We start from the raw sequence: 11,668 nt of genomic DNA, 5'->3' as shown, positions 1-11,668 counted from the left end.
ACTTCAGGATCCCTGGTCCCAAAGGTATGGCTAAATTTCTAGAAGCTATGAGGCTTACTCTGTTAAAAATAGTAATTGAAGCTTTTTCATTACTATCTAACCTTTAGTGGGTCTAAAGAAAGGTTTTTATTGGTAAATTTAATGTTATATCATCTTTTTTTTATATAAATCATTAGTGGTAAAATGTGTAAGATTGTCAAAGTTTTTAGTAACCACAATATATCATACCCATTGCTAAGTGCAGTTGTAAAATCTAGGGGGGTGTTTTTGTTTCTTTGATGGATGTCCCAAAATAGATATATTCCCATGAAAAAACCCTGAAGTATTTTTTAAATTCTAGGGAAATTCCCTCTCAATTGATGCTGCAGTTGAACCCTTGATCCATCCCTAAGAAAACAATTTACCAAGCTCAACTATTTTTCAAAACAGAGAAAAAACTATTATTTAAAATTTTAACAAGCTTAGTTTAAAGTTCTAGCCTACCCTTAATAATCAGCTTTGCTATAGGCCTATAATCCCAACAATAATCAAATTTGTCAACTAGTTGACGAAAAAAAAAATGCCCCAGAAAAATATTCACTTTCCAACTAGTTGGCAAGTAATTTCCCCCAGGCCACACTTACTTTCCAACTAGTTGGCAAGTAATTTCTTCCAGACAACATTTTCTTTCCAACTAGTTGGCAAGTAATTTCTCCCAAAAACATTTTCTTTCCAACTAGCTAAAAACAAACATTGCCCCAGAAACACTTCCATTAACCATCTAGTTGGCAAGTAGGCCTAACTTTTCCCCAGAAAAATTTTTATTAACCAGCTAGCTGATGAAAAACTTTGCCCCAGAAAACATTTCCTTTTCCAACTAGCTGGAAAAAGTTATTGCCCTAGAAAAAATTCTGCAAACCAACTAACTAACAAACAAAATTACCCCAGAAAAACTAAATTAATCAACTTTACTGTGAAATCTCTTTGGATACAACCTTTTCTGCAGAAAAACAACTTTCCACTCGTAAATTTCTATCTGGCTTAGTACTAGGTAGCGCTAAGATCCAACTTTGCCGTTTTTTCAGTTGAAGACAAGTCAAACAACTGGCACGATTGACCTTTCATGTAGAAGAAAAGCTGTTGTTATTCTGGGATTATTAAGAAAATTTCCCCCAGAAAACTATTCCTTATCCAACCAGTTGACAATTAGTTTCTCCTCAACAGTATTTTCTTTCCAACAAGCTAGAAACAAACATTGCCACAGAAACACTTCTATTAAACATCTAGTTGGCAAGTAACTTTTCCCCCGAAAAATTTTCATTAGTCAACTAGTTGATGACGGTAAAATTTGATTTTTTCGGCTGCTTTTAAGTTGGAAATATAAAGTTTTGAAAGGAAGACTATCCTTAGTCACTTCTATTGGAACTTCCTTTGGTCAGAAATTTCTCAATTTGTGTACTAAATTTTGCGCAGCTTTTATTTGCACGGTATAAAATGCTTCGTTTACGTAAAAAAAAAACAGATTTTCACAGTATCACCCGCGTTTTCTAGGCTTCTTTTGAGAAGCTTCACCTGAATGCTGCAACTTGATGGAATTCTTCTTAGGGTTTTTGGTGTCACTACCCCTGTGATAATTACACATGAAATTTTAGTCCAAATTGATAATGCTAGGCGAAGTTAAGGCTGCATCCTGAACTTTCGGAACCACACTACTTCTGGGCTGTCCAGTAGCTAGCCAGTTCTTGTCTTCTTCTGGCGAAACGAAAACTATCTTAACTTCTTTTAATTTTTAGCCCTGACTCGAATCCTAACTAAAACTTAAAGTACTATGTAAAATTTAATCTCTTTTATTGATTGTGCGATTATTGATCACAGAATCAAAGTTAAAAACGAAACAGTCACAAAACAAGAAAAATCAAAGAAAAAGAATTTCACAGCTTTATGAGACCATTTTTAATCATTTTGAAAATAACTGATGTTAAGAAAAAGAAATGATGAAAACAATGACAGAAGTGTCTTTGTGTTTCCATTGCTTCAAGGTTTTTGCTTCCTTAGCCATGCTTGAGAACCATTGGAACATATCCCCAGATGCAGCTAAATTAAGTGATAATGATCCATCATAAACAAGCGTTTAATTAGCGGCTTTCTGTGCAAACTGACAGTAAGACCACTTACAGGCCAGCTAGTCTTGTAATTAAGTGAAGTCTAGCTGACACTAAAAGACCAATTGTTCTTCTAAAAACTAGGATAAAAATAGGAGCATAAACTGCAAGTAGGAAGAGAGAAAAAAAAATAAAAACTTCAACTCAATCTCGGTGAAAAATTGCCAAATCGAATACGCCATTTTTTGGATGCGAATGATAAATTCTTGTTTGGTTGCAAAATTTGAACTATGCGAAAACATAGCTTAAGAAATACTAAGCGTCTACTTTTAGCTGTAGGTGACCATGGCTGAGCTCTTAGCTACACACCAGAATTTGAAAAGAACAATCCCTCTAAGAGATACATTCGACTAGACAAACGTAGAAAATGCAAAACAGACAACCGACAACGTTACCTATCCTCGAGAAAACACAATAAGCATATGTACCATGGTCTCAGCCCAAAAATAACGAAAAAAGCTAAAAAAAAGTCCACAAATATTTTTCTAATCACTTTCCCAACCGCTTCTCTCCTTTAGAGTCTCCGCGAAATAACAATTACTACTTGTCAACTAATTCTAACTGTCAGTTTTCTTAATGCTATTTAAAAAACATGTTAAAAAAACAACAAAACAAAGCAATAATACCGCCATATATTAATATTTTATATTTTGTCACCATGTGTGAAAAACCAGAAAAAAAATGTTTTCAAAAAGCTATTGAAAACTTGTTGAAACAGAAAAAAAGGCGATTCATTAGCGTTTCTGTTTCGGCGGAGGAGGAGGCTCAAACGACAAAGGTAATAAATCAACATCAGGGTCGTCGGGACCACCCACGTATGTTTCATACGATGGAGTGTCGTGATACATAGCCCGGTAGCCGTCTTCCGTCCGCTCAACCACTTTAGCAAGTAGCTTGCCGTAGTGTTTACCCTTGACACCTACCGTGTTCACCATAATAAATCTTCCCACGAACTCTTCATCCCCATCAACACTAGCAGCAAAACTAACGTCTTGGGAAGAAACTTCTTCACTCCAATCGGATGGAGTTGACAATTTGCCCGGTTTCTTGCAGCGTTTGCTGGGATATTTTATACCAAAGCCATGTCTTGCGGCAACATATTTTACGGTGCATGTTCGGTCGATCCTATAATACCATTTAAGAGCTGCAGCTATGGTCTTACAGCTCGGCTTAGATATCCTGTTATGGGACTCGACGGCATTGGTAGTCGCAGGCAAGACGTCCCACTCTCTATCAGTGAATTCGGAAAGGGCCTTGCAAATCATCTTTAAGTTATTTGCCCTAGACCAAAACGAAACCCAGCTAGCAGCTTGACTCCATCCGTCACAGTATCGTAGAGCAGCAGCCGATATGAGACAAGGAAAGGCCTTCAAAAGCTTTTGGTCTGGCTTGCCAGACAAAACACTAAAACACAGATCAGCTTGTTGTTTGTTAGGAGCAGATTCGAGCAGCCGAGCAACAGATTTGAATTCACAGACCTCGTCCTTAGTACTGCAGATTTTCTGAGATATTTTATTCACGGATCGCCAAAAGTGGACACGACATCCCCGTATTCGAATTAAGCTCTGCTGTATATCGTCACTTTCATTGAAAGTTGACTGGCTTTCAACGGCCGACTTGAGACCTTGCTTCTGTGCCTCAGAGAAATCAGCGATAACAATCAAGTTTACTGGACAATAATCTGGATGTTTTTTCTTCACCTCGTCAAAGAGAACTCCAAAAGCACTCTTATAGGCGCCTCTATGCAAATCAGACATAAGCACCCGGGCAACAGTAACGTATTGCAAAATTTCGCTGTCATATACAACAACATTCAGCAGATATTTGAAAGGGTGGAACGTTCCAGGGTAGGTAACATCAGGAATCAAAAAATCAGCTTTTGCCAGGACATCGATGTGAATGTCGAACATTAAAAGACAAAGAGAATTGCCTTGATCCAAAGAGAAAAAACGTAGGTACTTTAGGGTGGCCTGCTGCATTTCAAGGTTGATCTGTTTGTCATCGTTTTGAAACAATGGTATTTCCTTAAGCATAGCCTCGTTAAAGGTTTCAAGAAATCGAGGAAGAGAATCAGGCCCCTTCCGCACTGCATCAACAAACTTTCTGACGCGGTCCAAATTAACCGCAGCTAAATTCCTTTCGCCCAAAATATAACCAACACCAACCCCTTTATGAATCTCAGAAACTGTCAATGTTGGGTCACGTGCTACAGCCCCTACAATGTCAGAACGAACCCTAGAGACTAGACGGTTTTCTGGTGGCCGGGCGTGAGAGTGGAGTCGTCCATCATCATTGCTAAAGGAAATGACCCACCGTCGATGATCTTTCTTTTTGACAGGACAAACGAAAGCTATTCGACAACCACAACACTTGTTTTTGAGCGGCTCATCTGGATGTTCAAGGCAAGTGTTTCTGCTGAAACAGTTCTGAAGAGAAAACTCACAACCTGCTGCTGTACACTGTTTGACCCCAGCGCATTCATTGACACGGACTAAAACGCTAATCTGAGACTCGTCATTCGGAAGCATGACCACTTTTTCAAATTTTGGCATGCCTCCCTTCCTAGTCAGTTGCATATTACCCATCAGGAAAACATAGTCGTCATCTCCGTCGTAAATTGTTTTCACGTCGTCAATAAAGAGAACCTCGGAAACACCCGAGTTTTCAGTATACCCTGGATATTTGAGCATGCCAAGCGTTGCATTTTTCCAAGATCCAGAGAGTAGTGCTGCCAAAACTTTGTCAACGACGCCTGGTCTCGGCTTTCTAGAAGGCGTGAGTGAGGTGCAGACAGAAAAAGCGCTCTTTGAATACAGTACTGGTGGGAGCTTGACCACTTCTGGCAAAGACATTCCAAGCGAAAAAAATTTCCTGACCTCCCTCCTACCACCAAAAAACATTTCACGCAAGTGAATCGTTACGATACCTAGCGACGACGCTTGACGAATCAGACCTGAGAGTACATGCTGGCCTTTAACACCAACGAAACTATGGAAAGGATAGGCTGTGTAATCTGCATCAACCAGATGTTCCCGCAGCCACTTGTCCGACCTGCCCATGAGAAAAGATGTTATATGCGTTTCCGAAACGGATGAAATTCCCCTATCATAAAACAGCGTCAAACAGTCTACAACTTTACGAATTTCACCGGAAGCATCCTGAAAACTCTGGTCATCACAACTCTGGCAGCAGTTTTGAGCGTCGCCCTGGGGCAAGCTTTCGCCGAAATATTTGACCTGAAATTTAAGAAGACAAAGGCCAGAGAAGCCAGAATAGGCGTAATTCAGAACATCCACAAAGTTGGTTAACATTGATTTTTGTCTCCATCAGATGATCCGTCAAGCCAGAATACGCAGCGATTAATATCATACTTTTCATTCAAGAGAATAACGGCCCTAGCAGGTTTTCCGTCGCGTCCTGCTCTACCTTGCTCTTGCATCCAAGACGACATGTTTTTTGGCAAGCCAAAACGAACAACACAACAAACATCTGGAAGATTCAAGCCACAGCCATACGCAGTAGTGGCGCAGAGTATTTCAATCTCCCCATTTCTCATTGCAGCATGAATGTGATTTTTATCCAGTGATGAGCATTCTCCAGTGAACGCCGCAGCCTTGACTCCTAAACTGGAAATGGCCGAACATGCAGCACTGGCCTCCCGCGCATACGAGAAATATACTATGGCTAGCTGTCCATTAACTGTTCCAATGATCCTCTTGGCAGCTTCAGACCAACTTTCAACCCAATCCACACTACCTTCCAAACCTGAAGGTGGGCTGTAATGCGAAATCTCCAGCCTTACATTTGGCCTATCAACAGACATTCGAACTACACAAGGGTGTGAAGAAACTCCTCTCTAATCAGTTTTTCATCTTTGGGCAGCAGAGTTGCTGTCAATGCAAGGAAAGTTGCGCGAGGGAAAAAACTTCTCAAGCTCTTCAGTTCCAAAAAGGAACTTCTAAAGCCACACCATTCGTAGAGTAGATGGCACTCGTCAAAGACTACAAATTTCAACCGTCTGTCTATAAGAGATCTTTGCCTCCGAACGATCCCTAACGATCCTTCCCAGCCCATAAAACTTTCTGGAGAACCTACTAAAATCACAGGTTTATTTTCAGACAAATCTGAAATGGCGGTCACTTGTTGGTCGTATTCGACAGGAGCAATTTTTTCACCAACAACAAAGGAATCGATACCACGTGAAAGTAAAAAATCACTTTGATCCTTGTGCAGTGCTATGGTTAGAACAACCAAAAGAGTAATACCTGATTCCATAACAGATGGAATTTGATAGCAAATCGACTTTCCACTTCCAGTGCCTGAAACAACTAAAGCATCTTCTTTTTTTAGAATGTTAGTAATACTACGAATCTGAAAATCTTTCAGCTGCGTGATGCCAAAATTTCGAAGTGCACAGCCAGCGACAGCATCCAAGATCATTTGAGACGGTTCCGTAGCAGGCACCATAACTTCTGAAACCAATAGATGAGAGTCAGGTAGACCCGAACTGGAAAATTCGGAGTGAGAAACAGGTTGACTAAGGTCGGTCAATGGTAGATCTGACACAGAAAAATTCTCTTGATAGGAATCATTATTGGAATTGAGTATTGGAAATTGAATTGTGGAATTGAGAGCACGATCTGGCTGCATGAAAGCTTCAGGGGCAAGTTCAGTCAACATTTTGCAAAGTTCGAAGACAGTGGGACGAGCTTTCGGCTCAAACGCGCAACATTTCAGAAAAACTTCTTTTAGGAGACTTGACATATCTTCATGACAGGGCAACACCCCACTCCTAATTTTATTGACTATCACGTCAACAGGAAAACCATCCTTTTCGAAGGGAAACTTGATCGTAAAATCATGTAGCTCATATAGAAACATTCCAAAAGAAAACAGGTCACAAGCAAAGGTAGGACGTTTGTTGTCGCATCTTTCTGGGCTCATAAAACATATTGTCCCACCCCGATTTTGCTGAGACTGATCTTGAGTAGTTGAAGTAACGACTAATGTCACAAGTGATAATCGGCTTTCTCCAAAATCTGCTAATTTAAAGAGCCAAGAGTCGTCGTGTCCCCTTTTTTCAGTGACCAAAACGTTAGCCGATTTGAGGTCAGCATGGATGATCTTTATCGAGTGAAGATACCTTAAGCCCTCTGAAACCTGACAAGCCATTGAACTAAATAAGACAGGAGCGATTTCCCTGCTCACTTCACTACTCAAGACGGACAGGAAACCAAGAATTTGCCTGGCATTGTTAAAAGAATGTGGATTCCCATCTTCATCCGTCAAAACTTTCTCGCAGTATTCGAGGCCAAGGGTCATCTCCTTCAAACAGACAAACCTAATCCCAACAACGTTTTCATGGCGTGTTTTATAAATGGCAGCAGCTTCCTTTAAAATAACTGACTCGTATTCGGCATTACCGCGGATTCCTATATATTTTTTTAAGGCTACTTTTTGTCCGCCAAAATGACCCACAGAAACCTCACAAGCCCTCCCACCCCCAATTACTATTTCTGAAGGTGGAACGGAGTCGATCAACAATTCTTTTGGTACTTCCAGACTTGATCTGGGCTTAGCAAAACAGGGCACTTTCAAGCTGAAAGCCATGGTACTAACACTGCAATACAAACAAAAACAAAAAAAACACTGGAAAGAACGAAACAATCCTTTCTACATAAACAACAATGCATAGAAAAAAAAATGAAAAGGAGAAAACATTCCCGTCTTCAAGACTGAGAATCGTCACAATACAAACCCGCCTAGATTAAGTGAGGGCACTTACTTCACAAATGTCATTTCACATCACATCAACTTGGTAGAGGCTGTAGGACTCAGAGATGGTTCCACAGCTTCGACCTGAAATAAAAGCTATACTAAATGAGAAGTTATTCTCACACAGAAAATGTCAGTGCACGGGGTAAACCTAGGGTGGAAATTATCAACGGGATGATTAGTGCTAAGTGTCCGTTGATTTTTCAAAAATTGAGATTTTTCTTTTAAACGACTTCAAGATAATAGTAAAATATTCAGTTGTTTTTTATCTTTGTTTTTCCTTCACTGATCACAGATCGCAAAAATATCAGCTTGAATGCTACTATCCAGCCTATAAACAATATCAGGAACATCAATACCCAAGAACTGTGTCTGCACATGCACAGGCTCAACTAAAGCACTAAAATGTTTTTCCACATTCCTACTATTCAAAATGTCTGCCACTGGTGTATATTTACTTTCAGGGCTTAATAAACTTGCTGGAATAGGACTAGATAAACTGGAATCTGCTAGCACTGATGGTACTTCTCTGTTCAACCCCTCTGGTATAGCAGTTACGAACATATTAGGTAAGAGGGCAGGCAGAAAGCTGTAGCACAGTCTCTTCTTGTAGATGAAAGTTCAAATTGCATCCTATGTTGGGGCACACTGTAAAAAAAAAAAAAAATAAAATAAAAAATGCGTTGAAATTTCAAACGCTTAAAAAAGATCAAATTTTCTTGTTGAATTTTCAACAGAATTTTAAAATCAATCAAATGATTGGGATCTTTAACGATTGGTTGGATTAAAAAAAAAAGAAAATAAAACAGGTGAGTGTAATCTCCAATTTTTTGTTGCCTTTTCAACAACAAATGTCTCAAATCCAGCAAGTGAATATAATCTTCAATCTTTTGTTTGATTTTCAACCATAAATGTTCAAAATCCTGCCAAACAGTTTAATATAACATGTTCTGTTGACTTTTCAATACCCAATTTTGAAAGTCCAATCAATTGTTTTGAAATTCCAATGTAAGAATTTCATATTTCACACTTTGCTGACTTACCAAAAAATGATGTTGGAAATCTAACAAAAAACTTGAAGCCGTGATAAAGTACATTTCTGAAAGTCGAGGTATAAAAATACAAGTCAGCACCAGTTAGAAAATCTATTAGAAAATACCAATTAAAAAAAACAGAAGAAAAATCTTCAAACAGCATCAATTATCCAATTATCGTGCCTCATGAGAAATTTGATCTGAATTTGCCGAGATTCTCGGGTCCTTCAGTTGACACATTGTAAAGTATCTAGCTGCGTCTTGCAAAGCTTAATATCCAACAGGAGAGGAGCTAATGAGCAAAATATTGCTTTTCCTTGCTACCTTTGCAGATAATAAAAAAAAAAAACAAGTTTCTTTTTAACTACAAGTAAGGAGTGACATTAAAACTTAAAACAAACAGAAATTATTCCGTAGATGCTAGGAGTTGTCCCTTCCTAAACGCCCCGCTCTTTACTCCAAAGTTTGACCTTTTCTCACAACTCTATTTTTTGAAACAATAAAAAAACTTTAGTGTAAAGAGCGGGGCGTTTAGGAGGGGACAACCCCTTTCATCTACGGAATAAGTCCTGTTCGTTTTAAGTCTTAATGTTGTTCCTTACTTGCAGTTAAAAAATTTTGTTTTTGTTTTAAATTTAATTTCTGAACGTTTTTGAATCAATGCATGTTTTGATTTTGACATTTCGCATATGAATAATCAAAACGAAATTTGCATATTAATTTTTTTTTGGCTAAATGGCTTTCTCATAGTTTTGATTGGACGATTTTGATAAAAAAAAGAGCTGGGGAACGAGGCCTAGCTGCCCTTCAATTTTCGGTAACTTAAAAATGCAACTAGAACTTTTCACTTGTTTTAAAACCGTTTTTATTAGTAATAAATATACGTAACTTGCGCATTAACTTACGTAACGAACTTCTATATTTGTATACATTACGTATATGAGAGGGTTTTCCCCTCGTCAATACCTCGCTCTTTACACTAAGGCTTGAATTTTGTCCCAATTATTTAAGAATAGCCCCCGAATCACAAAGGCCGTAGAATAAATAGATGAAATTAGTAAGAATATTTTAGCGTAAAGAGCAAGGTATTGCAGAGGACACAAACCCCCTTATATACATCATATTTTTGTTCGTTTTAAGTTTTAATTCTGCTCCTTACTTCCAGTTTAAATTTTTTTTATTTTTTTTTTTAATAATGCTAGAATACATTTGTAAAGATAGGAATTTGAAACTTCTAAAGTAGGGTTCTTTGATACGCTGAATCTGATGGTGTGATGTTTGTGAAGATTCCATGACTTTTAAGGGGGTTTTCTCCTATTTTCTAAAATAAGACAAATTTTCTCAGGCTCGTAACTTTTGATGGGTAAGACTAAACCTGATAAAACTTATATATTTGAAATTACCATTAATATGCATTTTTTTTTTATATAACTATTGGTATCGAAATTTCGTTTTTTTAGTTTCGGTTACTATTGAGGCAGGTCGTTACCACAAACTGTCTGATATATTAAAAAAAAAACTTTCCTGGAAATTTAACAATATGCAGACCCTTACCCGGGATTTTTTTTTTTTTTTAGAGGAGAGATGGTTGTTTTTTTTAACAGTTTTCTGGGGTCGTAAGAGCCTTTACGGTTTTGACAGGCTCAGGGCTCTTACAACTACGTTTTCCGACAAAATGCACGCTATTTTAGCTTAACAGGAAAAGCACATCATTTCAAAAAATTACTGTACTTACCTTACATTCAGAGGCTTCTCAATGTCGACTATTGCAGAATGTATTTTGCGCGAAATACGAAAACTTTTCTTCAACAAGTTTAATGGCGCCGGATGTTTGACTTTTCTTTAACCGAAAAACGGCAGAGGTGGATCTTACTCCTATCGCTACCTATTGCAACTTACCAACAAAGAAAATAAACTACACCAGATGGAAATTTACAAGTGGAAAGTTGTTTTTCTGCAGAAAAGGTTGTATCCAAGTAGGCTTCCGAGTAAGGCGAAGTTTTTCATCAACTAGTTGGTTACTAAAATTTTTTCTGGGGAAAAGTTACTTGCCAACTGGATGGTTAATGGAAGTGTTTCTGGGGCAATGTTTGTTTCTAGCTAGTTGGAAAGAAAATGTTGTCTGGAAGAAATTACTTGCCAACTAGTTGGAAAGTAAGTGTGGCCTGGGAGAAATTACTTGCCAACTAGTTGGAAAGTGAATATTTTTCTGGGGTAAATTATTTTTGTCAACTAGTTGACAAATTTGATTATTGTTGGGATTATAGGCCTATAGCAAAGCTGATTATTAAGGGTAGAACTTTAAACTAAGCTTGTAAAAATTTTAAATGATGGTCTTTTCTCTATCTTGAAAATTAGTTGAGCTTGCTAAATTATTATTTTAGGGATGGATCTAGGGTTCAACAGTGGCATCAATTGAGAGGGAATTCCCCCAGAATTTGAAAAATACTTTAGGTCTTTTTTCATTAGAATTTATCTATTTTGGGACATCCATCTAAGAAACAAAAACACCCCCCTAGATTTTAGAACTGCACTTAGTAATGGGTAAAATATATTGTGGTCACTAAAAACTTTTACAATCTTGCATATTTTACCATTATTAATTTATAAAAAAATGTGATCCAGACATTTAACATTGAATTCACCAAAAAAAACCTTTAGACCCACTAAAGGTTAGATAATAATGAAAAAGTTTCAATTACAACTTTTAAAGGAGTA

At 37.9% G+C, this 11,668-nt stretch overlaps 1 protein-coding gene across 1 annotated transcript; it reads right to left on the bottom strand.

The window, feature by feature from the left end:
- Positions 1–1,827: 1,827 nt before the first annotated feature.
- LOC136043599 (uncharacterized) lies at positions 1,828–10,826 on the bottom strand. Its single transcript, XM_065728507.1, has 2 exons — positions 10,686–10,826; positions 1,828–8,564 (listed from the first exon to the last, which is right to left on the bottom strand). Exon 2 carries the CDS (start codon positions 5,450–5,452, stop codon positions 2,876–2,878), a length of 2,577 nt encoding a protein of 858 aa, XP_065584579.1. The 5' UTR covers positions 5,453–8,564; positions 10,686–10,826; the 3' UTR covers positions 1,828–2,875.
- Between the last annotated feature and the right edge of the window lie 842 nt (positions 10,827–11,668).

The sequence above is a fragment of the Artemia franciscana genome, unplaced genomic scaffold (assembly GCF_032884065.1).
Source record: "Artemia franciscana unplaced genomic scaffold, ASM3288406v1 Scaffold_7497, whole genome shotgun sequence".
NCBI lineage: Eukaryota > Metazoa > Arthropoda > Branchiopoda > Anostraca > Artemiidae > Artemia > Artemia franciscana.
Note: the sequence above shows the minus strand (reverse complement) of the source record. Positions and strands in the feature narration are given on the sequence as shown.